Source organism: Oncorhynchus keta, chromosome 2, assembly GCF_023373465.1.
Source record: "Oncorhynchus keta strain PuntledgeMale-10-30-2019 chromosome 2, Oket_V2, whole genome shotgun sequence".
NCBI classification, from domain to species: domain Eukaryota; kingdom Metazoa; phylum Chordata; class Actinopteri; order Salmoniformes; family Salmonidae; genus Oncorhynchus; species Oncorhynchus keta.
This window is the reverse complement of record NC_068422.1, coordinates 66,231,262-66,256,044: the sequence shown is the minus strand read 5'-3', so window position 1 is coordinate 66,256,044 and position 24,783 is coordinate 66,231,262. Positions and strand designations below refer to the sequence as shown.

Genomic DNA, 24,783 nt, shown 5'->3' with positions numbered 1-24,783 from the left:
AAATGTTTATACATTTGGCTTAGCCTATAACGATGGGAATCAATTATTTGGATACAGTAGTGAGTAGTCTACTGGTAAAAATGATGGTATCTTTTTTTCAATATAAATCCACTTGCAAACTGAACCTAGCTTAATAGTATATATATGCCTTGAGAGTACAGCGGTCTGGTCGCTTTTGTTCCCAGAGTAGAGACTCCTAAAAAATGATTTAGCGAATGCAGTAGAGGGAGGAGGGGAGACAGATGGAAGAGTGTAGTTCGTGGGAAAAGCTACAACGTGGATATGCGTGTGAGGCAGCGACACTGGGATATAGAGGAGAGAGCACGAGATGCTGACAGATTCCTGATAGATGTGCAAAATGGCGCAAGCAAGTTCTACCCCTGCGAGCCACCAATTGTTGTAGTTCATGAACATGAAGAGCTAGCTGTATGTCTCTTTTCTTCCGATCGCCTCACGTTGTTTTTAGTATCGTAATATATTTCAAAGTGATTAAATGGCTACCAGAAGGCTCTGCCTTGTTCCATGCATTTTTGGATTGCTCCTCAACGCTTTAGTCGGTAAGTGTTTATTGATATCCTTTCTAGGCTACTACAACCTCTGCAGGATAACACCTTTTGGGAACGGAACCGCCTTTTGCCCCTATCAGAAGCGGGTGCTGCAGACCAAAGATAGTGCATAATATCTAGCCCTATATTTCTAGACGGTCTCCGCTGCAGACATGGTTGGACGAAACTATAGGAGCATCTCGGCTGGACGTGAACTTGACCATATTCTTCTCTTGCGTTTATTCCTTGAACGTTCATCTTCATTTGGGGAATTCAGTTCCATGCAGCATGTGTATTATATTAGTGTGTTTTGTGAATGTGTGCTAATGGAATTTAGAACCCGATATTTCTGTATCAATGATCTCACTCTTGAGCCGGTGGTGATGTGTAGCTGGCACGAACTTGTTTGACACTCTTTGAAAATATTCTCACATTAGCCTATATAACAACATGGTTGTTGCTTAAAAAAATGAATCTTGAATCCATGCGCCCTATTGTTTTATTGTGCTGTTGCCACGTGCAGCAGCCTCCGTCCTAGAAAACACATAGGTTAACCCACATAGGGTCTGATACATAATTGTGTAAAAACCTCAGAGCCGGAAAATGATATAGGCAGATGATGATGATGATGATATAGGCTCCTACCATTGTAGCCTACGACTTGAACCAGTGGTAGGCTAATTATTATCATAATTATGATGATATTGATAATACTAATAATAGCCTAATAATAGGCCTAACAATAATAATAACAACAACAATAGGTTATTCTATGATTGGGATTGTATGATGTTTAAGTAGGCTATCCTATTAATCTAATGTGTTAAAAATAAGAATGATAATTGTTTATACCCATTATGGTCCATGTGGTTCTTGGGTGTGTGCGTGTGCACGTGCGTGTGTGTCCTGTTGTGTTGGTTTGTGCCAAATACATTCTCTGTGCCAAAGACTGCTTGAAAAACGAGTATCTCCTTCCTTTCTTTGTTGGCTGTGGTCACTATGAATCCTTACCATTGATACACACAAACCAGCCTTTCATGCATTGATGGAATGTTATAACTTTTGAAATTCCATTTTATTGCCATTTATTGCCATTCCCAATATGTTCTGCCATCTCTCTGCCTCCTTTTCCCCGCCACTTATGAAAAGTACATTTAAATATTGTGTAGGTAGGTATTTGTGTTATTAATCTAAAATGTAATTAATCTACAACCCAATATTAAACATTTGACATAATAGCAGTGATACTTGCACTTGTCTGCATAGAGCATATTAGCCTTCTTTTTTTTTATCCGAGCACTGAACACTGCTGCGCTTATCATCTGTCATAGGGGGAGATATCTTTAATTGACTGAGTCTTTGTGTAGTCAATTTATTGCTGTGAGAATGAATAAAAAGGCAGCAGTTATTGCCCGCTGAGGAGAATATTTGTACAGATGAACTTCTTTTTAAAATGTTCTTGGCTCCTTTGTTCAGTATGATTGACAGTTTTTAGTCCCTCAATGCGAGGCCCCATTTCCCAGCATGTAACCCGGATAGAGGGATGCTTTTATGATGAGCATCATGCCATAGAGACCCACAGGAACACACCACCCATGTAATCACATTTCCAGTAAAGGCTGGAGCAGTAGTATGGAGGGTGAGAAAAGAGGAGTGAAGGAGTAAGGAAGGAGGAGTGAAGGAGTACGGAAGGAGGAGAGAAGGAGTAAGGGAGGAGGGGTAAAGGAGTAAGGAAGGAGGACTAAAGGAGTAAGGAAGGAGGAGTGAAGGAGTAAGGAAGGACGAGTGAAGGAGTACGGGAGGAGAAGTGAAGGAGTAAAGAAGGAGGAGTGAAGGAGTACGGAAGGAGGAGTGAAGGAGTAAGGGAGGAGGGGTAAAGGAGTAAGGAAGGAGGAGTGAAGGAGTAAGGAAGGAGGAGTAAAGGAGTAAGGAAGGAGGAGTGAAGGAGTAAGGAAGGAGGAGTGAAGGAGTAAGGGAGGAGAAGTGAAGGAGTAAAGAAGGAGGAGTGAAGGAGTAAAGAAGGAGGAGTGAAGGGTGTAAAGAAGGAGGAGTGAAGGAGTAAAGAAGGATGAGTGAAGGGTGTAAAGAAGGAGGAGTGAAGGAGTAAAGAAGGAGGAGTGAAGGAGTAAGGAAGGAGTAAGGAAGGAGGAGTGGAGTAGAAGGAGGAGTGAAGGAGTAAGGAAGGAGGAGTGAAGGAATAAAGAAGGAGGAGTGAAGGAGTAAGGAAGGAGTAAAGAAGGAGTAAGGAAGGAGGAGTGAAGGAATAAAGAAGGAGGAGTGAATGAGTAAAGAAGGAGGAGTAAGGAAGGAGTAAAGGAAGGAGGAGTGAAGGACTAAAGAAGGTGGAGTGAAGGAGTAAAGAAGGTGGAGTGAAGGAGTAAAGAAGGAGGAGTGAAGGAGTAAGGAAGGAGGAGTGAAGGAGTAAAGAAGGAGGAGTGAAGGAGTAAGGAAGGAGGAGTGAAGGAATAAGGAAGGAGGAGTGAAGGAGTAAAGAAGGAGGAGTGAAGGAGTAAGGAAGGAGGAGTGAAGGAGTAAATAAGGAGGAGTGAAGGGGTAAGGAAGGAGGAGTGGAGTAAAGAAGGAGGAGTGAAGGAGTAAGGAAGGAGGAGTGAAGGAGTAAGGAAGGAGGAGTGAAGGAGTAAGGAAGGAGGAGTGAAGGAGTAAAGAAGGAGGAGTGAAGGAGTAAGGAAGGCGGAGTGAAGGAGTAAGGAAGGAGGAGTGAAGGAATAAAGAAGGAGGAGTGAAGGAGTAAGGAAGGAGGAGTGGAGTAAAGAAGGAGTAAGGAAGGAGTAGAGAAGGTATAAAGGAGGAGGAGTGAAGGAGTAAGTAAGGGGGAGTGAGGAAGTAAGGAAGGAGGAGTGGAGTAAAGAAGGAGTAGAGAAGGTATAAAGGAGGAGGAGTGAAGGAGTAAGTAAGGGGGAGTGAGGAAGTAAGGAAGGAGGAGTGAAGGAGTAAGGAAGGAGTGAAGGGGTAAAAAAGGAGGAGTGAAGGAGTAAAAAAGGAGGAGTGAAGGAGTGAAGGAGTAAAAAAGGAGGAGTGAAGGAGTAAGGAAGGAGGAGTGATGTAGTAAGGAAGGAGGAGTGAAGGTGTAAACACATTGGTAATTCGGGGCCTTTGAGTTCTTTGTGTGTGGCTAGTGAGTGTTATAGGGGAGTTGTTGTGATGTATTCTAGCCGACACATCTGAGAGAAATCAAATAGCTTCAATTGATTTGTTTCACTAATCCTGCAAAGATTGAATCACTTTTTGTGCCGTTTAAAGTTTCAGTCAATATGAGGAAGACCACATTAAACCACTTAGGTAAGAAGGTGTATGGTTAGAAGCTGTAGTGAAGCTTGAATAGAACAGTCTGTTTTTTCTTTTCATTCTGCAAGGTATGACCAGAGGGCTGTGCACTGTTAGATGTTTGTTCAAAATAAAGACAAATAGCAACAACAGCGACAAAACAAATCATATTGGCTGAGCAACAGCAATGTCTCCCAATTAGCATAAATCGTTTGTAATTGTTTTTTTGGATTTGCATCGTGAAACAAATGATTTTGTTAGTCGCATTCACTACAAGGATGCTATTGTTGTTTACTTGTGTTATTCCTGTGAGACCCTGTAATATAATTATAGCCTGCACACACAACTGTTATTCTTCTGTGTTCGTGTGGTGAAAGATACTGATGAGTAGTCTACACAGAGACCTCAGGTGCACCTATCCCATAGGGAATGACCATGTGTTGACAATGTTATGGACACATGTCACCGCCGGACTAGAGGGAACTAGACATAGGAATATTGCTGATTGAAGCAGGTGGGAGTTCATGCATTGGCCAGGGTGAGTCATCATCACAATGCAAACACAGTTGTCATTTGTATAAAATGTACATTTTCTTTGAGCTTATATTGGGACCGTTGTTAGTAGATATTCCTTTTCAATATCATCTTCCTGGTGTTGTGATTAAGTCTGTGGGTCAGCATATTGCTTTGAAAGGTGAAGGGCACCCTGTTGTGTGTGTGTGTGTGTGTGTGTGTGTGTGTGTGTGTGTGTGTGTGTGTGTGTGTGTGTGTGTGTGTGTGTGTGTGTGTGTGTGTGTGTGTGTGTGTGTGTGCGTGTGCGTGTGTCTGTGTGTTTATAGTATGAGGAGCAAAAGGAAGGTTCATAATGATTCATAATTGACATGGGTAGATGCCTGTGGATAGGTGTACAATCATATAGTCTTTACTTACAGGGTCGACCCAAGAATTAAAGATAATGTTTTGATCTCCCACGGCAAAGTGCTGTAAAAATAGCAGAGGTGTGGAGGTGTGTGACGTTTACCTCCACGATTTGCTCCGGTCAGCGATAGTTTAAAAAAAACTTCCGTAACACCCTCCGTTATGGATGTTACAGAGTCTGATTGGCTGCTGTCAGAAATAGCCATTTCGAAGGAAAAACTTGGCTGAACACAAAAACCATAATTTTATTGTAATTTCTGTTATTACTTTAGAGAGGAAAAAACACCATTATGGATGTAGCCTTGATAGTATACTCCATAGGCTAATGCCAGGCAGGCACAACACTGAATACAATATTTTTTAAATCTATATATACGTATATCAAAATGTCCATTACGAGTTATATATAGACACAAATATGAGATTATTTTTATTACACATTTTCTGAAATATTGTATTAAAATATGTAAATGAAGCTATATACAGGTAACTGCCAAAATAAAGGAAACACCAACATAAAGTGTCTTAATAGGCTGTTTGGCCAGCCAGAACAGATTCAATTCACCTTGGTATAGATTTTACTTGTGTTTGGAACTCTATTGGAGGGATGTGACACTATTCTTCATGGCCCTAAGCATGGTGGGATGTTGATATCTTAATTAACTCAGGAACCACACCTGTGTGGAAACACCAGCTTTCTTTCTTCTAATATACTTTGTATCCCTCATTTACTCAAGTGTTTCCATTATTTTGGCAGTTACCTGTACATGTGCCTATTCTGCCAACCGGTGGTGTAAAATACTTAAGTACAAATACTTTAAAGTACTACTGAAGTATTTTTGGAGGGTATCTGTACTTTACTTTACTATTTCGATTTTTGACAACTTGTACTTTTATTTCACTATATTCCCAAAGAAAATCATGTACTTTTTGCTCCCTACATTTTCCCTGAAACCCAAAGGTACTTGTTACATTTTGAATGCTTAGCAGGACAAGAAATGGTCCAATTTACACACTTCTCAAGAGAGTGTGCATCTGTAATTGAGACCTGCCTCTTGATTGCATTGTAATGCTCTGATCCAGATATGTGGCTGTATGGGTCTGATTAGACAACAACAGCAGTGGCTGCTGAAATTGAAGTGCCTCATGTGACACGGGACAAATTACCCAGGAGTGCTTTTTACTGAGGAGGAAATTATGGGAGCATTAAGTATGCATTGTTCTGCAGTGTTCAGGATGCTCACTGTCTGTGATTGATTAAACCAAGCTTTTATGTGTTTTTGCTCCGCAACAGAATGTGCTGTGATGCAGCTTTGACCGCTTGATCACTAACCATGTTGATAAGAGCTTGGTTATTATTTAGCCAAATGCAGCAGTTTGTTTGTGAGGCTGTGGATGCCTCCCTCCCTCCAGTTCTTCGTACAGTAGCACGGTGGGTTTTATTGAATGCCAGTAGTAAGCCCAAGCGCAAGCCACACTTAGCCAGCAGTTGTCTCTTTCAGCCTGGCAGGCTTCTGGTCTCCCACGGTGGTAATCCCAAACCCCAGGGTCCCCTTTCCCTTGTTAAAGGGAGCATTAAGAGGAGGGGTCTGCCTGACTTGTGTGTGCCTCTTTCTCTCTCTCTTTGACAGTGTGGCTCTGCTCTGACCTCTGGCATCTACAGCTGTGCTGGCCACTCTTCTCCTATTCCACACAGCATAGCACAGCACCCAGCAGCACAGCACACAACACACGCATGGCCAGCCAGCCAGCCATCCCTCCCCTCCTCATCCATAACCCTGACCCCTCTATATCTTAGCTCGCTGCTCAGTGCTTCTGTTGTGCTCATGTGCTGGCAATGCTGTCCACCTCTCTCTGTTTCTCTCTCTCCCCTCTCTCTCTCTTCTTACCCGTCTGTTATTACACCTCTCCTCGTCTCCTTTTTTTCATACATGTTGATTACAAAGACCGTGTTGGAAGCAGTCATGAATGTTCCATGTGGACATTAATGTTTAATGTCTTGGAGGCAGTCATCAGTGCTTTGTGAGAGTCCACAGACCTCCGAGTCTATCTGATGACATTGATGAGCCAATCAGTCAAAGCTATCATTTGAAAACCTGCAGGACTCTGCTCTCTCTCCGTGCTTTATTAATTTAAAAAACAACTCATTCATTGAATTCATCAGCTTCCTGTTCACCTTAAAAGGACACACTGCATTGCATTCATGAATGTCTCATCTCTGTGAAATACCTTAATAAAGCCATGTTCTGCTGCTGAAATCACTGACATGATAATAACACAGATTCAGTTTGTTGATGTTACTACGGGCGACGAAATACTACTTGCATTGAGACGTTATCTGGTTTTCTGATGCTGGATAACATCTAGTAATGCCCTGTGACAGTTTTGAAAGCTTGGCATGAACATCCCTTCTATATCCAGAGGTCAGAAACAGAGCCCCTCTGTCTCCTAAGAATATGTATAATGTAACACTTGTGTATCCTCTAACGCTTTATTTGTTTCCAGAAGCTTCTTAGTGTCTAATGGGTGTTTTAGCTTCCAACATTGTTTTGCCCATGACAGGAAGCGTGACTGATTGCCTCTGTACCCACGTTCTCTTCGTTTGCTGTTCATGTACTGGTAGCTGTGCTGACTGCGCTGGCTTCCTGTGTGTGTGGAACGCTCAGGCTTTGTTGGGGCAGCGGAGCAGAGCGCTCTGTGCAGGCAGCACGGCCAGCAAGGGGTTAAATATTTCACCACCCCTTTGTTTTTCAGAGGCGGTAGCGCTGATGTCTCTTTGGTCTCGTAGGAGCTTTACTTACCTCGCAGAGAGAGGGAGGGAGGGAAACGGTTTAGAAAGGAGAGCATGTCAATGCATTCCTTGTCTGCACTTAAAGGAGAGTATTCCTGGGATGGGATTTGAGGGATGACGCCGGAGGTCCTCTCTGCTGACCCCTGTGCCGCCCCTCCCGCCCAGATTCCTGGGTCCGAGGCAGGGACTGTTAGTGCTTAGTCTTTCAGCAGCTGAAACCTGATACTGAGAGCACGGAGGTGCAGAAGACTCCGCTAAGCTTGACTTTCATGGCACTTTTAATGGGCCTCAGGATCTCGTCACAGTATTTTTGTGCATTCAAATTGCCATCGATAGGGCACACTGTTCACAACGTTGTTATCAGCAAACCGCACACCCACACAACGCCATACACATGGTCTGCGGTTGTGAAGCCGGTTGGACATACTGCCAAATTCTCTAAAACAACGTTGGAGGTGGCTTATGCTAGAGAAATTAACATTCATTTCTCTTCCAACAGCACTGGTGGACATTTCTGCAGTCAGCATGCCAACTGCACACTCCCTCAAAACTGTGGTTATTGTGTTGTGTGACAAAACTGCACATTTTAGAGTGGCCTTTTATTGTCCCCAGCCCAAGATGCCCCTGTGTAATGATCATGCTGTTTAATCAGCTTCTTGATATGCCACACCTGTCAGGTGGATGGATTATCTTAACAATGGAGAAATGCTAACTAACAGGGATGTATACAAATTTGTTCACAACATTTGAGAGAAATAAGCATTTTGTACATGTGGAAAATGTATTTTATTTCAGCTCAGGAACCATGTCATGGGGACCAACACTTTTTACGTTGCATTTATATTTTTGTTCAGTGTAGATGGACACTAGATGGAGAGTCCTCAATCAGCTCTCTCTCTCTCTCATATGTCACCAGGTCAGGGGAAGAGGAAAGAATCTTCCAGTTATGTTACTGTAAGACAAATATGAAATGAGTGCAGCAGATAAAATGATGAAAACACAACAGTCCCCAGTGACCTTGGCCATAATCTTTAGCCTCTTTTTCTATCTGCCCTCAAAAGGCATTGCTCATGTCTCTCGAAAAGCAGACATTTCGAAACCCCTCTCTCTGTTGCATTCCACTATTGATCTGAGCAAACCTGTATTCAAGCCATTCAAAATGCAGTCGTTTGAGTTACTGTCCTAAATGAATGTTTATTACTGCCTACAAACACCTTCTGAATTCCATTTTATCCATGGCAGAAGAAGCAGATTTCAAAGTGACAATCACATCATCACTGACACCTTGCTCTTGGTGTTGATGATTGGCCCTGCAGGTGATAACAGAGTAAGGAAACATCAATGTGGCCCAGAAATAGGGCTGGGAATTACCAGGGACCTCACAATACGATGTTGTCACAATACTTATGTGCCGATACAATACTGTATGTATTGCGATTCTCATGATTCTCATGATATCTATTGTGATTAGATACTGTGATTTTATTGCGATTCGATGTTCCAAACATAGTGCTCCAAAACAAATTGCCTCCCTATTTAAAAAGATGATGGAGAACAAGAACAAGCTTTAAAGGAAAAATACTGGAGTTTTGGTGCAGGTGAAGCCATTTAGCGGAATAATAATATTGCGATATTGTCAAACGATACGATATATCAACAAAAATAATATCCTGATATTCAGTGGTGTAAAGTACTTAAGTAAAAATACTTGAAAGTACTACTTAAGTGGTTTCTTGGGGGGTATCTGTACTTTACTATTTATTCTTTGGAAAACTTTTACACAACATTCCTAAAGAAAATAATGTAATTTTTATTCCATACATTTTCTCTGACACCCAAAAGTACTTGTTACATTTTGAATGCTTAGCAGGACAGGAAAATTCACACACTTATCAAGAGAACATCCCTGGTCATCCCTACTACCTCTGATCTGGCAGACTCACTAAACACAAATGCTTTGTTTGTAAATTATGTCTGAGTGTTGGAGTGTTCCCCTGGCTATCTGTAAATTATGTCTGAGTGTTGGAGTGTTCCCCTGGCTATCCGTAAATACATTTAAAAAAGGAAATTGTGCCGCTATACGAGTTATCATTTTACTTTTGATACTTAAGTATAAACCAAAGTACTTTTTGCCTTTTTACTTGAGTAGTATTTCACTTCTACTTAAGTCATTTTCTTTTAAAGTGTCTTTACTTTTACACAAGTATGACAGTTGAGTAGTTTTTCTGTATCAATGTTTTTCCTCCATCACTAGCCAGCGGTGTGTTCTGTTTGTTGCGAGAGCAGAACAAGACAGTATTGAGTGCATCATGGCTCAAAGGCAATAGGTAGGCGGATTGTCAACAGCACATCAAGGTGGTTTATTATGGGACTGGAAGCTGGCAGACAGTGGCATGCACAGTAATCACAGTGTACAGTTATTGTGCTTTTTTAATCTATAGCACACATCAATATCTGCAACCACAACTCCATGGTTGCTCTGTGTTTAGAAAGGATTGACCAGTCTGTTCTTTCTACGTTCACCTGGCTGTCTATTCTCTTGTGCTTGTAGGTGTGGATCGTTCATTGTCACTGTGCTGAAAAACATGTTCTTGCTAGTGAGTGTGAATGAATGAATTCTCTTGAGACCAAACTCTAACCTAGCTTGCTAAGGCTGTTTGCTCATGAGCGCTGTGTGTATTTTCTGTGTAGCTGTGTAGGTGTAACGTATGTATTTCTCTGCTATTTGTGTAGGTGTGACATCGGGAGCAGAGCTGTCCTTCACGCTGGAGCCCAGTGACATCATCGCGGTGCAGGAGCAGCCCCTCATGCTGCACTGTCAGGTGGACGGCATCCCACCAATCACCACGCAGTGGAGGCGGAACGGAGTCCTCCTGGTGGTTGACCAATACTACACCATGTTCCACAACGGCACTCTGCTGATTGGACGCTTCCAGAGGACCAAGTCTGACGGCTCAACTGATGAAGGGGATTATGAGTGCGTGGGCCAGAACTCCTTTGGTCTGGTGGTGAGCCGCAGGGCCAGGGTGCAGGCCGCCAGTAAGTTTTTATTTCACCTTTATTTAACCAGGTAGGCTAGTTGAGAACAAGTTCTCATTTACAACTGCGACCTGGCCAAGATAAAGCATAGCAGTGTGAACGGACAACACAGAGTTACACATGGAGTAAACAATTAACAAGTCAATAACACAGTAGAAAAAAATAAAGAGTCTATGTACATTGTGTGCAAAAGGCATGAGGAGGTAGGCGAATAATTACAATTTAGCAGATTAACACTGGAGTGATAAATTATCAGATGGTCATGTGCAGGTAGAGATACTGGTGTGCAAAAGAGCAGAAACGTAAATAAATAAAAACAGTATGGGGATGAGGTAGGTAAATTGGGTGGGCTATTTACCGATGTACTATGTACAGCTGCAGCGATCTGTTAGCTGCTCAGATAGCTGATGTTTAAAGTTGGTGAGGGAGATGAAAGTCTCTAACTTCAACGATTTTTGCAATTCGTTCCAGTCACAGTCAACAGAGAACTATAAAGAGGCGGCCAAATGAGGTGTTGGCTTTAGGGATGATCAGTGAGATACACCTGCTGGAGCGCGTGCTACGGGTGGGTGTTGCCATCGTGACCAGTGAACTGAGATAAGGCGGAGCTTTACCTAGCATGGACTTGTAGATGACCTGGAGCCAGTAGGTCTGGCGACGAATATGTAGCGAGGGCCAGCCGACTAGAGCATACAGGTCGCAGTGGTGGGTGGTATAAGGTGCTTTAGTAACAATACGGATGGCAATGTGATAAACTGCATCCAGTTTGCTGAGTAGAGTATTGGAAGCTATTTTGTAGATGACATCGCCGAAGTCGGGGATCGGTAGGATAGTCAGTTTTACTAGGTGTTCCTTTAATAACCTTGCTACAGGGTTATTACTGCCATGGTAGTACCATGTTATTACAATGTTATTGAAAAGCATAATTAGCCATTTCCAACATATTACCAACATTGGTAATAGGAGAGGTATTTGTTGATTGCTAGCAAGTTTGACTCAATGAATACAATGAATATGAATACAATAACTAAATAATATGTAGGTTTAAGTTTAAATCTGCAGAACTTTTTGCCATCACTATTGTTGGAAGGTGGTGAAATCTGACATTGGGTTCGTCAACCCATGTCTACAGAATGTCTCTCATGTAGCCGACCGCTGCTGGATACGTGGCTATACAGTCAGAGTAACCAACAGGCTACTGTATTTGCCAAGCTTTAATATTGGAGCCACATTATGTTTGGATGAGCCCAATATGAGTGACTTAGGGAGCCAGGGAGATGGATTTGATGGTTTGCCTTATTTACACAGATACATTAGCATTTTGGATTTTGCCCTCCCTTCGTGTTGTCCCTTGTAATATTTCATAATCTGTACTCTTCTCTGTAATTTACTATTAGCAAGCCTTTATACTTGACGTTCACACTGCGTTCTTGTGCCTGCTGTAATCTCAAAGTGTTGCTGATCGCCCTGTTCAGCTGGTTGTTGGCACCAAGATGAATTTTCTAGGCTCCGCTCTAGCAACAAAGCCCTTTTTTGGATTCACTTGAGTTCCACGTCAAGTGCTAAGCATTGCAACCATGGCCATAAGCAAAGATGAAATGGAACCATGGCCATAAGCAAAGAGGAAATGGAACCATGGCCATAAGCAAAGAGGAAAACGCTCATCCAGAGGCGGCGCTCCTAGAGGCCGGGCACTTTAATGCACGGAAACTCAAATCAGCATGTTAAATGTGCAACCAGAGAAAAAAAACTCTAGACCACCTTACCCCACATACAGAGATGCATACAAAGCTCTCCCTCGCCCTCCATTTGGCAAATCTGACCATAATTCTATCCTGATTCCTGCTTACAAGCAAAAACTAAAGCAGGAAGCACCAGTGACTCGGTCAATAAGAATGTGGAGTAATTCCAGTAGAGCCTGCTGAGGGGAGGACCGGCTCATAATAGTGGCTGGTATGGAGTCAATGTAGTGGTCTCAACTAGAGGTCGACCGATTATGAATTTTCAATGCCGATACCGATTATGGGAGGACCAAAAAAGCCGGTTAACCTCTTGCTCCTACCCGACACGCAGGCGTCCCATCTAGACATCTGGAAATGCAAATGCGCTACGCTAAATGCTAATAGCAATCGTTAAAACTCAAACGTTCATTCAAATACACATGCAGGGTACTGAATTAAAGCTACACTCATTGTGAATCCAGGCAACAAGTCAGATTTTTAAAATGCTTTTCGGCGAAAGCATGAGAAGCTATTATCTGATAGCATGTAACACCCCAAAAGACCCGCAGGGGACGTAAACAAAATAATTGGCATAGTCGGCGCTACACAAAACGCACAAATAAAATATAAAACATTCATTACCTTTGACCATCTTCTTTGTTGGCACTCCTAGATGTCCCATAAACATCATTATTGGGTCTTTTTTTAGATTAAATCGGTCCATATATAGCCTAGATATCGATCTATGAAGACTGTGATCAAGGAAAAAAATTGCGTTTTATAACGTAACGTAATTTTTTTTAATTAAAAAAGTCGACGATAAACTTTCACAAAACACTTTGAAATACTTTTGTAATGCAACTTTAGGTATTAGTAAACGTTAATAAGCGATCAAATTGATCACGAGGCGATGTATATTCTATAGCTGTATGTCTGGAAATAATGTCCGGGTAAATCTCAACCAAAATATCCGGTCGGAGACCGAAAGAAAGGCGCTACCTTGTGTCCGTTTGACCAAGAAACAAATCGTAGGCAAATGACAAGACTGTTGACATCGTGTGAAAGCTGTAGGTATTGCAACCTTGGCCCCATTTAATGTGGTTCACATTCAACAATGGGTTCTAGTGGCGCATGGATATATTTTCGCATTTTCAGTGATCAGATTTTCCTGCGCTTTTCGATGAAACGCACGTTCTGTTATAGTCACAGCCGTGATTTAACCAGTTTTATAAACGTCTGAGTGTTTTCTATCCACACATACTAATCATATGCATATACTATATTCCTGGCATGAGTAGCAGGGCGCTGAAATGTTGCGCGATTTTTAACAGAATGTTCGAAAAAGTAGGGGGTAGGAGTAACAAGTTAATCGGCCAATTTTTTTCCAATGTGTTTATTTATTTGTAATAAAGACAATTACAACAATACTGAATGAACACTTTTATTTTAACTTAATATAATACATCAATCAAATCAATTTATACTCAAATAAATAATGAAACATGTTAAATTTGGTTTAAATAATGCAAAAAAAAGTGTTGGAGAAGAAAGTAAAAGTGCAATATGTGCAATGTAAAAAAGCTGACGTTTAAGTTCCTTGCTCAGAACATGAGAACATATGAAAGCTGGTGGTTCCTTTTAACATGAGTCTTCAATATTCCCAGGTAAGAAGTTTTAGGTTGTAGTTATTATAGGAATATTTCTCTCTATACTGTTTGTATTTCATATACCTTTGACTATTGGATGTATATATTATTATTATAGGCACTTTAGTATTGCCAGTGTAACAGTATAGCTTCCGTCCCTCTCCTCGCCCCTATCTGGGCTCGAACCAGGAACACATCAACAACAGCCACCCTCGAAGCATCGTTACCCATCGCTCCATGCAGAGCAAGGGAAACAACTACTTCAAGTTCTCAGAGCGAGTTACGTCACCGATTGAAACACTATTAGCGCACACCCCGCTAACCAGCTAACCATTTCACATCGGTTACACCAGCCTAATCTCGGAGTTGATAGGCTTGAAATCAAAAACAGCTCAATGCTTGAAGAACAGGGAAGAGCTGCTGGCAAACGCACGAAAGTGCTGTTTGAATGAATGCTTACGAGCCTGCTGCTGCCTACCACCGCTCAGTCAGACTGCTCTATCAAATATCAAATCCTAGACTTAATTATAACATAATAACACACAGAACCGGGACGGCTAATATTAGGTCTTGTCTTGTCAGCTGTAGAGCTGGTATTACAAACAACATTTCATATACAGTGATACAATGAATGTGTCACACAATGAATCTACTCATGTATCCACACCTGGCCAGCACACATCTCTCTGATCTCTCTGAATGTGCTCCACAATCTGATACCATCACTCATTCATATATCCTTATGTACATATTCCTTATCCCCTTACACTGTGTATAAGACAGTAGTTTTGGAATTGTTAGTTAGATTACTTGTTGGTTATCACTGCATTGTCGGAACTAGAAGCACAAGCATTTCGCTACACTCGCATTAACATCTGCTAACCATGTGTATGTGACAAAGCAAATTTGATTTGATTTGAGAAATACGAGCCTTGGGTCATTAATATGGTAAAATCCAGAAACTATCATTTCGAAAACAAAACATTTATTCTTTCAGTGAAACCGTTCCTTATTTTATCTAACGGGTGGCATCCATAAGTCTAAATTCCTGTTACATTGCACAACCTTCAATGTTATGTCATAATTACGTAAAATTCTGGCAAATTAGTTCGCAACGAGCCAGGCGGCCCAAACTGTTGCATATACCCTGACTCTACGCAAGAGAAGTGACACAATTTCCCTAGTTTAATATTGCCTGCTAACCTGGATTTCTTTTAACTAAATATTCAGGTTTAAAAAAGTATACCTCTGTGTATTGATTTTAAGAAAGGGGTTGATGTTTATGGTTAGGTACATTCGTGCAACGATTGTGCTTTTTTCGCAAATGCGCTTTTGTTCAGTCATCCCCCGTTTGGCGAAGTTGGTCTTCACACAGTTTGCAACGAGCCAGACAGCCCAAACTGCTGCATATAGCCTGACTCTGTTGCACAGAACGCAAGAGAAGTGACACAATTTCCCTAGTTAAAATAAATTCATGTTTGAAGGCAATATTAACTAAATTCGCAGATTTAAAAATATATACTTGTGTATTGATTTTAAGAAAGGCGTTAATGTTTATGGTTAGGTACACATTGGTGCAACGACAGTGCTTTTCTCGCAAATGCTCTTGTTAAATAACCGTTTGGCGAAGTAGTCTATGATTCAATGATAAATTAACAGGCACCGCATTGATTATATGCAATGCAGGACAAGCTATATAAACTAGTAATATCATCAACCATGTGTAGTTAACTTGTGATTATGTTAAGATTGATCGTTTTTTATAAGATACGTTTAATGCTAGCTAGCACCTTACCTTGACTCCTTGCTGCACTCGCATAACAGGTAGTCCGCCTGCCCAGTCTCCTCGTGGAGTGCAATGTAATCGGCCATGATCGGTGTCCAAAAATGCCGATTACAGATTGTTTTGAAAACTTGAAATCGGCCCTAATTAGTCGGCTATTCCGATTAATCGGTCGGCCTCTAGTCTCAACCACATGGAAACCATGTTTTTGATGTGTTTGATACCATTCCGCTGACTCTATTCCAGCCATTATTATGAGCCGGCCTCCCCTCAGCAGCCTCCACTGGAGTTAGTCTCAAAGTGAATGTGTTATGTTATGTGGCGCTTGTTATTTTCAGAAGGTCTTGTCTCCTTGCTTCACGAGGCTTCGGGTCGTTGTAACTGAACAGTGAAATAACCATAGAGCAGAGGGTTGGTGGTGTCTTAAGTAAGGCAGCCACAGTAATTGATGTGGTCTCCAAGCTTGTGCAGCAGCCTTTGTCCTTTAACGGCTAATAGAGGACCCTTTGTGTTGAACTCTGTACCTTCATATGTTTGTTAATGATGATGTGGTGTGCTCCAGCGCTCCATTGCTGTGCAGTGCTGGAGAACAATAGACAAACCCATGTGTTTCTGTGGAAGAAAAAAAACGGCTTATGTCACTGCCTTACATTGGAGAACAATGGGTCAGTTGAATGTGTAGTATTCTTTTAAAAACCCTGCACACACACACACACACACACACACACACACACACACACACACACACACACACACACACACACACACACACACACACACACACACACACACACACACACACACACACACACACACACACACACACACACACACTTGCCTACAATATAGTAACTCAAATGCACAGGCATCCTCTCCCTGCAGAGGTCGTGGGGAGCAATCAAAGCAGCACCTTTGTGATACTGTACAGTTAAGCGTTTCTGAAAGCTCTTCTGTGTGCTGCGTCGAGTTACACACTGACAGACAAAGGCTGGCAGAGGGCTTAGATTCCTGCCCTGTGTGTAACACAGGCCAGGAAGGAGACAGCTCACTGCTGTGCTGTTGTGTCCATGCAGCCTCGCCGCTCAATGGGGCCGAGGTGGCTAAGTGGTCACGGGGAGGGCCTTGCATCTCGCAGGCCACGGGAAAAAGTCATCATTGCTCAGTGGCGCCGCCAGACACAAGAAACCTCTTAAAACCTCCTTAGGGAGGCTTTCTCTCAAAAGTCAGCCCATAGTTACCGTTTCAGCATCTCCCCGCTTTTACATGAGAGAAAATCCTGGATTTGACTATTCCATGACTTCTTATTTATGATTTAGTGGTCTGAGGGTGGAGTGGATGTACAACCGGGAGGGGGGGTGAAATGAAAATCGGTCCCCCCTTAATAGGGTGACTGACAGCTCAGCACCCGAGGAGTATTATTTTTTATTTGACCTTTATTTAACCGGGCAAGTCAGTTAAGAACTAATTCTTATTTACAATGACAGCCTACCCCTGGTCAAACCTGGGCCAATTAGAATATTCACTGCTGAGGGGGACGGCTAATATTAGGTCTTGTCTTGTCAGCTGTAGAGCTGGTATTACAAACAACATTTCATATACAGTGATACAATGTATGTGTCACACAATGAATCTACTCATGTATCCACACCTGGCCAGCACAGATCTCTCTGATCTCTCTGAATGTGCTCCACAATCTGATTACAGGATGTACTAGGATGTAATGTTATGTGCAGACAACTTCTTTCTCTCTGTGTCAAGTTGAAGCTCATTGCTTCGGGTGGTAAGGCTTTTTCCACCACTGACTGCTCTTGAACAGATAATAGTGTGTTCTCTTCTCTTCTGGGCTTCCTTCCTTTTTGTTCTTCAGGGTCACTTAAATGGTTGACCCCTGCCCTGTGACTCATATTGATCAGTTTAAGAATTACTGATGGTTTGGAGGTCACATTCTGACATTATGGCCTTTGACCCCTAAGGAGGGGGTGTTGAGAAAGGGCCCCATGCTAATGAAGCATGTGATATTTATCTTCTTGGAATGGGGAAGAGCGGAGTCCTGACATGCCTACCATATGATAGCAACCGTGTGTGTGTGCGTGCCAATGCTGGACTCAGGGAATTGATGTCTTTGTTGAGTGACAAAGAGAAGAGAAGACAAAGAGAAGTTAATGAATATTTACTTGGTTACCTGAGCCTGCAGGAGACCAGGCTTCAGGGCAGGAGGAAGCAATCATAGTGAAAAAGAACAGCTGGGCAATTCCACAGTAACGGAATTGACAATTCCACAGTAACGCAATTGACAATTCCACCGTAAAGGAATTACACAGTAACGCTTTGACAAAGATTAACAAACCATACAACTCTATGCACAAGGACTACTTTTAACAATTTCCACTGAAAAATGTACACAAAAACTAATTTAGTGGGAGAACTGTGCAGATGCCAGCTTTGGTAACATAATTACGGTAAAATCTCCCTCTGGTTTTTATGGGACCACGTTTTCTTAAAACTCTTAAATATCTGCTCTGAATGAAGATTAAAAGATGTCTGCAGAAAGAATGAGATGTCAGCTATGACAGGACACATTGAGTTCAAAATATATATTTTGGTGATTGAACCACAGTAGGTAAAGTGGAAACTACGTTTCAACGTCCATGGACATCCAGTGTTGGTTGGTGCTCAGTGGTTGAGGATGCTGGTTACAGGAAATGGAAAGAGAGGGGCTCAGTGGGTGAGGATGCTGGTTACAGGAAATGGAAAGAGAGGGGCTCAGTGGTTGAGGATGCTGGTTACAGGAAATGGAAAGAGAGGGGCTCAGTGGGTGAGGATGCTGGTTACAGGAAATGGAAAGAGAGGGGCTCAGTGGTTGAGGATGCTGGTTACAGGAAATGGAAAGAGAGGGGCTCAGTGGGTGAGGATGCTGGTTACAGGAAATGGAAAGAGAGGTGCTCAGTGGGTGAGGATGCTGGTTACAGGAAATGGAAAGAGAGGGGCTCAGTGGGTGAGGATGCTGGTTACAGGAAATGGAAAGAGAGGTGCTCAGTGGGTGAGGATGCTGGTTACAGGAAATGGAAAGAGAGGGGCTCAGTGGGTGATGATGCTGGTTACAGGAAATGGAAAGAGAGTTGCTCAGTGGGTGAGGATGCTGGTTACAGGAAATGGAAAGAGAGGGGCTCAGTGGGTGAGGATGCTGGTTACAGGAAATGGAAAGAGAGGGGCTCACGGGTAGGTGTCAGTAAGAGCTTGCAGAGGTGACATTAACTGGAGGGGAGAGAGAAAGGGAGGTTGTCCAGACTCATACTGTTATAACACTCTTGGTTTGACCACCAGACAACAGAAACACAAAGAAAACAGTTATGAGCTGAACACAACAGTATGCCAGTGGAAGGGAGGACAGTAGCAGGCGACCCAACTGTGGTTTGTGACTATTAGGATTTCCCATTGTAGCCAATTCAGTTGCAGTAATTCCATTACTGATTTGATAATGGAATAACGAGTTTTAATCACTCAATAATTCATTAACAAAATTGATATCAGTAAAAACACTGTAACTAATTGATAGGTCTACTTTTGCTTGTTATTTCTGTAAGATTTCATTATCCTCTCTCATTAGGTAGAGACATTCGAAAATATCTTAAAGCGTGAAGATATGTGGGTTTTTGGTAAAGGAATTACAAGGCACAAGGCAACATTTCTTAAACTTACAGAAGGAATAATTTCTCCAAAACTAAATATAAGTCTTGATATTAGTTAACAGGGGTCTTTACATCAACATTATTGGGTTTTGATGTATTTCTGAAACCTTTTAAGACCTTTTCTGGTAGATGTTTTCTAAGACCCCTTTTCCATCTGTTTACCCACAAATCAAATACATGACTTATGCCAAACTTTTTAATATGGAACATTGTTGGAAAATGTATCTATGCCTTTATTTCCCACAAATATAGACTCTTAGCTGTCATTTGACACCCAATTTGATATGCTCCTAAAAGCTTCACATGTTGGTGCTAATGGATCCTTTTCAATGGAAATGCCCAGCTAGAGAACGGACAAATTGGCTCCGCAGGAATTCACAGCCCCAACGTCCCATGATGCCCATCATGGCATGGTCATGTCTATTGTTGTTTGGGAAAATGGTGGTTAAAGCATGATCCTCTCATGTTTTTCGCCTCGTGTCAGTAAAGGTCTCTGTGTGCTCCTGGGTGCACTGTCACAGACATGAAATGCTTCTGGGCTTACAAACCAGAATCAATGTCCCTTTGATAGCAGCACGTACAGATGCCCTGCTAGATATGGAGTTTGATCTATGAATCATTACACATCATGAGGGGCTTTAACAATCCACACTGGGTATTGTTATCACATGAAGCAAAATCCATACTTCCTTCTTCAAAAGCAGTGGGTCTAGTTCTTGTTTTGTTTTTTTATATCATCCAGGAGGAGCCTTTGTTTGTTTGTATTTTATTCTTTAGTAAAAGACTGTGATGGACTGGAGTGATTCCCTGCTAGATGGAGCCAATGATGTATATAAATCCCTGGCTTTGAAGCCACCGGTCGGCCATATTGGTACTCCCCAGTAGAGCGGTCCTCAACAGGAATTAATTAAATTCTACAGTATTTCAATTAATGTTTCAAGGACAAAATTACATATATTTAAGTATTTATGTTGTTGTAGTAAGGACAGTAACATTAGTAATCTCTCAAAATTATACTTACTTAAGGAAAATGTTTGTGTTTAGCTCACATAATATAATTTAAAAGTATGCATTAAGATGTTCGTAATAGAATAAACTTGGCAAAAACAAATGTAGACATTAATGAATGAATTTCTATAGCTTCCAAAATATTATTTACAACGGTGGGGCAGTGCCAAGATGGATGCGCGGTATCTTCCGTCATCTAGTGTATATATAAATCATTGGATGACGCGCAGTAGGCATCAACCCTGGCTCACTCACTGGAGGAGACATAAGAAGAGACGTGGCAAAAGTGAAACAGCTCTGCTCTTCTTTCCTCCCAGCGAGGGGGGAGAGGTGAAGGAGGGGAGTTGTCTCTCACACCTTCCTCCCTTTCAGAGTTTGAAACACATTGATAATCTCAGTGTACATCATGGCCTCTCTGTCTCTCCACATATACCCAGCCAGTAGAGAGCAGGGAAGAAGTGTTGATGGGAAGTGAAAAAATGCTATGATGATGTTATGTTATCAGCCTCTGAATGTTTCTGTTTCTGTACAGCTCTCAACTGTTCCTGTATTGCGCTTTTGGGGGGTTGTCTAAATAGTTGGTGCAGAGGATTGTGATACAGGAAGTGTGAAAGTGAAGTAGCTATAAGGAAGGGAGGAACACAGAGGCAGACAGGAGTGCTGGGTTATGTTCTGTCAGTGCAGCAGGCCTCTCCTAGGAAAGACACTAATAGGCAACCTCCAGCAGGGGCAGTTTAGCATATGAGAGAGGCTTGAACCATTTCAGATCTCTTTTATCCTTTTAGGGCCCACCAATAGAGAAATACATTTGAGACGGGAAGGAAGCGGAGACCTTTTTTCTCTCCTTTAAAGAGAGGTTCGTTACTCAAGACTTCTAAAGATCAAAGGTTATTTTTTTGTCTCGTGTATTTGTCTGTGTTGGGGCTCATGCTCAATTTGTACTTTAGGCTAATTTGTGCTGCATTACAGCCTCGCTCCCTGCACCACGGCTCCGTGGCAGTCCCAGTGACAGGCAGGCAGTGCTGCCATGCAAATGGTGGCGCGATTAGTGAAGCCTCTTTATAGTCCCCCTCAGATAAAGTGTCCCGCCCGGCCCTCAACCCCATCCACCATAAATTGATCTTCTTATTTACTTGTCTGCCATGTGTGAGCTCTCTGCTGGGAGCTGGTGCAGCATGGGCTCCCCGTCGGCCCGCTCAATTGGCCAGCCGTCCAGGAAACACTTATTTTTGTAAATGTTATCTCTTTGATGGCTTTGCCTCTCTCCCTCTCCTTCTCCATCTCTCCCTCCTGTTTCTCTTGGAGTTCCTCATTAGCTTAGGCTCAGGAAGCTTTTCATCATTTCAATTAATTACAGCGCTCAGTATAGTAGACCGGTCGGACCAGCGGTTTACTGAATGGTCCTCCTTTTATACCCCGCACGCACGCCTGTCACCAGGCAACTGATCATAAAAGCCCTCGCTTACAAAATAGGATCAATCGAAATGACAGGCTTTTGTCCCCTTTTTTATGCATTAATTGGAAAGAGTTTAAGCTTTGTTAAGTTATAATTTATTTTAATTCTGGGGCCCATTCAGGCTCTGAGTCTGTAATTGACCTGGGTAACCCTGGGGGATCAAGAGAAGCACGGTGGGGTGTTGGGTGGAGAAAAGGAGTAGCCAAACATGAAGAGTGAAGGTGAAAATAGACAATAGGTACAACTCCATTCTGACTACCATTTGTGTGTGTTTTCTATACATACAGTATCCCAGACAGCTACACTGTAGAACCTCCCCTGCTTCAGTATTGTAGCACTACTTTTTAACTCTGTGATTGCCATGGTCAATTTCCCTCCCAGCCTTACGCTGGGATGTTGAATGAGAGAGTTTATAAAATAGAAGATTGCAGGGCTGTCAGGGATAAAAGAGGAGCAGAATGGAAGAGAGAGATAGGCTACCTGTAACAGCGCTGCAGGGCTGTCATCTGGGCGAACGTAACTATCAGTTCCTCTTAAATCATATCAAAGGTTTTGTATTGAAGTCAATGTACCCACGCGAGTGCTATTGAGGCTACTGTAAATCTTCATGGCAAAACAGTGTGTTTCAATCAGTTATTTGGTTACTTGAATACATTTAGTATAGTTTTATCTAAAAAAAAGATGATGTTTCACTATTAAAATGTTGCTGAAATTCACTGAGTAGGATGGTCCTCCCCTTCCTCATCTGAGGAGCCTCCACTGGCATTGAGAAGATAATTGTAGTAGTCAATATCCAAGATATCCGTAAATTCCTCAAGATCAAAAAGGATGCCACCAATTTGCCTTGGAGCAATCAAATCAAATCAAATGTTATTGTTCACGTGAGCTGAATACAACAGGTGCAGACCTTACAGTGAAATGCTGAATACAACAGGTGCAGACCTTACAGTGAAATGCATACTTACAAGCCCTTAATCAACAATGCAGTTTTAAGAAAATACCTAAAAAAAAAAAATAATTAAGTAACAAATAATTAAAGCGCAGCAGTAAACTAACAAAATCGAGGCTATATACAGGGAGTACCGGTATAGGGTCAGTGTGAAGAGGGCACCGATAGTAGAGGTAATTGAGGTAATATGTACATGTAGGTAGAGTTATTAAAGTGACTGTGCATAGATAATAACAGAGAGAAGTATCAAATCAAATCTAATTTTATTTGTCACATAAACATGGTTAGCAGATGTTAATGCGAGTGTAGCGAAATGCTTGTGCTTCTAGTTCCGACAATGCAGCATAAAAGGGTGGGAGGGCAATGCAAATATTCTGGGTAGGCATTTGATTAGATGTTCAGGAGTCTTATGACTTGGGGGGTAGAAGCTGTTTAGAAGTCTCTTGGACCTAGACTTGGCGCTCCGGTATTGCTTGCCGTGCGGTAGCAGAGAGAACAGTCTATGACTAGGGTGGCTGGAGTCTTTGACAATTTCTAGGGCCTTCCTCTGACACCGCTTGGTATAGAAGTCCTGGAGGGCAGGAAGCTTGGCCCCAGTGATGTACGGGACCATATGCACTACCCTCTGTAGTGCCTTGTGGTTGGAGGCCGAGCAGTTCCATACCAGGCAGTGATGCAACCCATCAGGATGCTCTCGATGGTGCAGCTGTAGAACATTTTGAGGATCTGAGCACCTATGCCAAGTCTTTTCAGGAATAGGTTTTGTTGTGCCGTCTTCACAACTGTCTTGGTGTGCTTGAGCCATGTTAGTTTGTTGGTGATGTAGACACCAAGGAACTGGAAGCTCTCAACCTGTTCCATTACAGCCCTGTCGATGAGAATGGGGGCGTGCTCTGTCCTCCTTTTCCTGTAGTCCACAATCATCTCCTTTGTCTTGATCACGTTGGGGGAGGGGTTGTTGTCCTGGCACCACACGACCAGGTCTCTGACCTCCTCCCTATAGGCTGTCGCGTCGTTGTCGGTGATCAGGCCTACCACTGTTGTGTAATCGGCCAATTGAATGATGGTGTTGGAGTCGTGCCTGGCCATGCAGTCATGAGTGAACAGGGAGTACAGGAGGGGACTGAGCACACACCCCTGAGGGGCCCCTGTGTTGAGGATCAGCGTAGCGGACGTGTTGTTGCCTACCCTTACCACCTGGGGGAGACCTGTCAGGAAGTTCAGGATCCAGTTGCAGAGGGAGGTGTTTAGTCCCATGGTCCTTAGCTTAGTGATAAGCTTTGAGGGCACTGTGGTGTTGAACGCTGAGCTGTAGTCAATGAATAGCATTCTCACCATAGGTGTTCCTTTTGTCCAGGTGGGAAAGGTCAGTGTTGAGTGCAATAGAGATCATCATCTGTGGATATATTGGGGCGGTATGCAAATTGAAGTGGGTCTAGGGTTTCTGGGATAATGGTGTTGATGTGAGCCATGACCCACCTTTGAAAGCACTTCTTGGCTACAGACGTGAGTGCTACGGGTCGGTAGTCATTTAGGCAGATTACCTTAGTGTTCTTGGGCACAGGGACTATGGTGGTCTACTTGAAACATGTTGGTATTACAGTCTCAGACAGGGAGAGTTTGAAAATATCAGTGTAGACACTCGGAGCACATGTCCTGTCTGGCCCTGCAGCCTTGTGAATGTTGACCTGTTTACTCTCATCGGCTGCGGAGAATGTGATCACACAGTCGCCCGGAACACCTGATGCTCTCATGCATGTTTCAGTGTTACTTGCCTCGAAGCGAGCATAGAAATAATTTAGCTCATCTGGTAGGCTCATGTCACTGGGCAGCTCTCGGCTGTGCTTCCCTTTGTAGTCTGTAATGGTTTGTAAGCCCTGCCACATCCGACGAGCATCTGAGCCGGTGTAGTACGATTTGATCTTAGTCCTGTATTGACTCTTTTTGCCTGTT

General features: G+C 42.6%; 1 protein-coding gene across 1 annotated transcript in view; it reads left to right on the top strand.

Annotated features, from left to right (window-relative positions):
- Positions 1-246: 246 nt before the first annotated feature.
- Positions 247-24,783, top strand: part of LOC118362318 (immunoglobulin superfamily DCC subclass member 3-like) — a 119,210-nt gene continuing 94,673 nt past the window's right edge. Inside the window, exons 1-2 of the mRNA XM_052480851.1 lie at positions 247-557; positions 10,273-10,578. Of these exons, the coding sequence (XP_052336811.1) occupies positions 494-557; positions 10,273-10,578 (370 nt within the window). The 5' untranslated portion in view covers positions 247-493. The remainder of the gene's footprint in view (positions 558-10,272; positions 10,579-24,783) is intronic.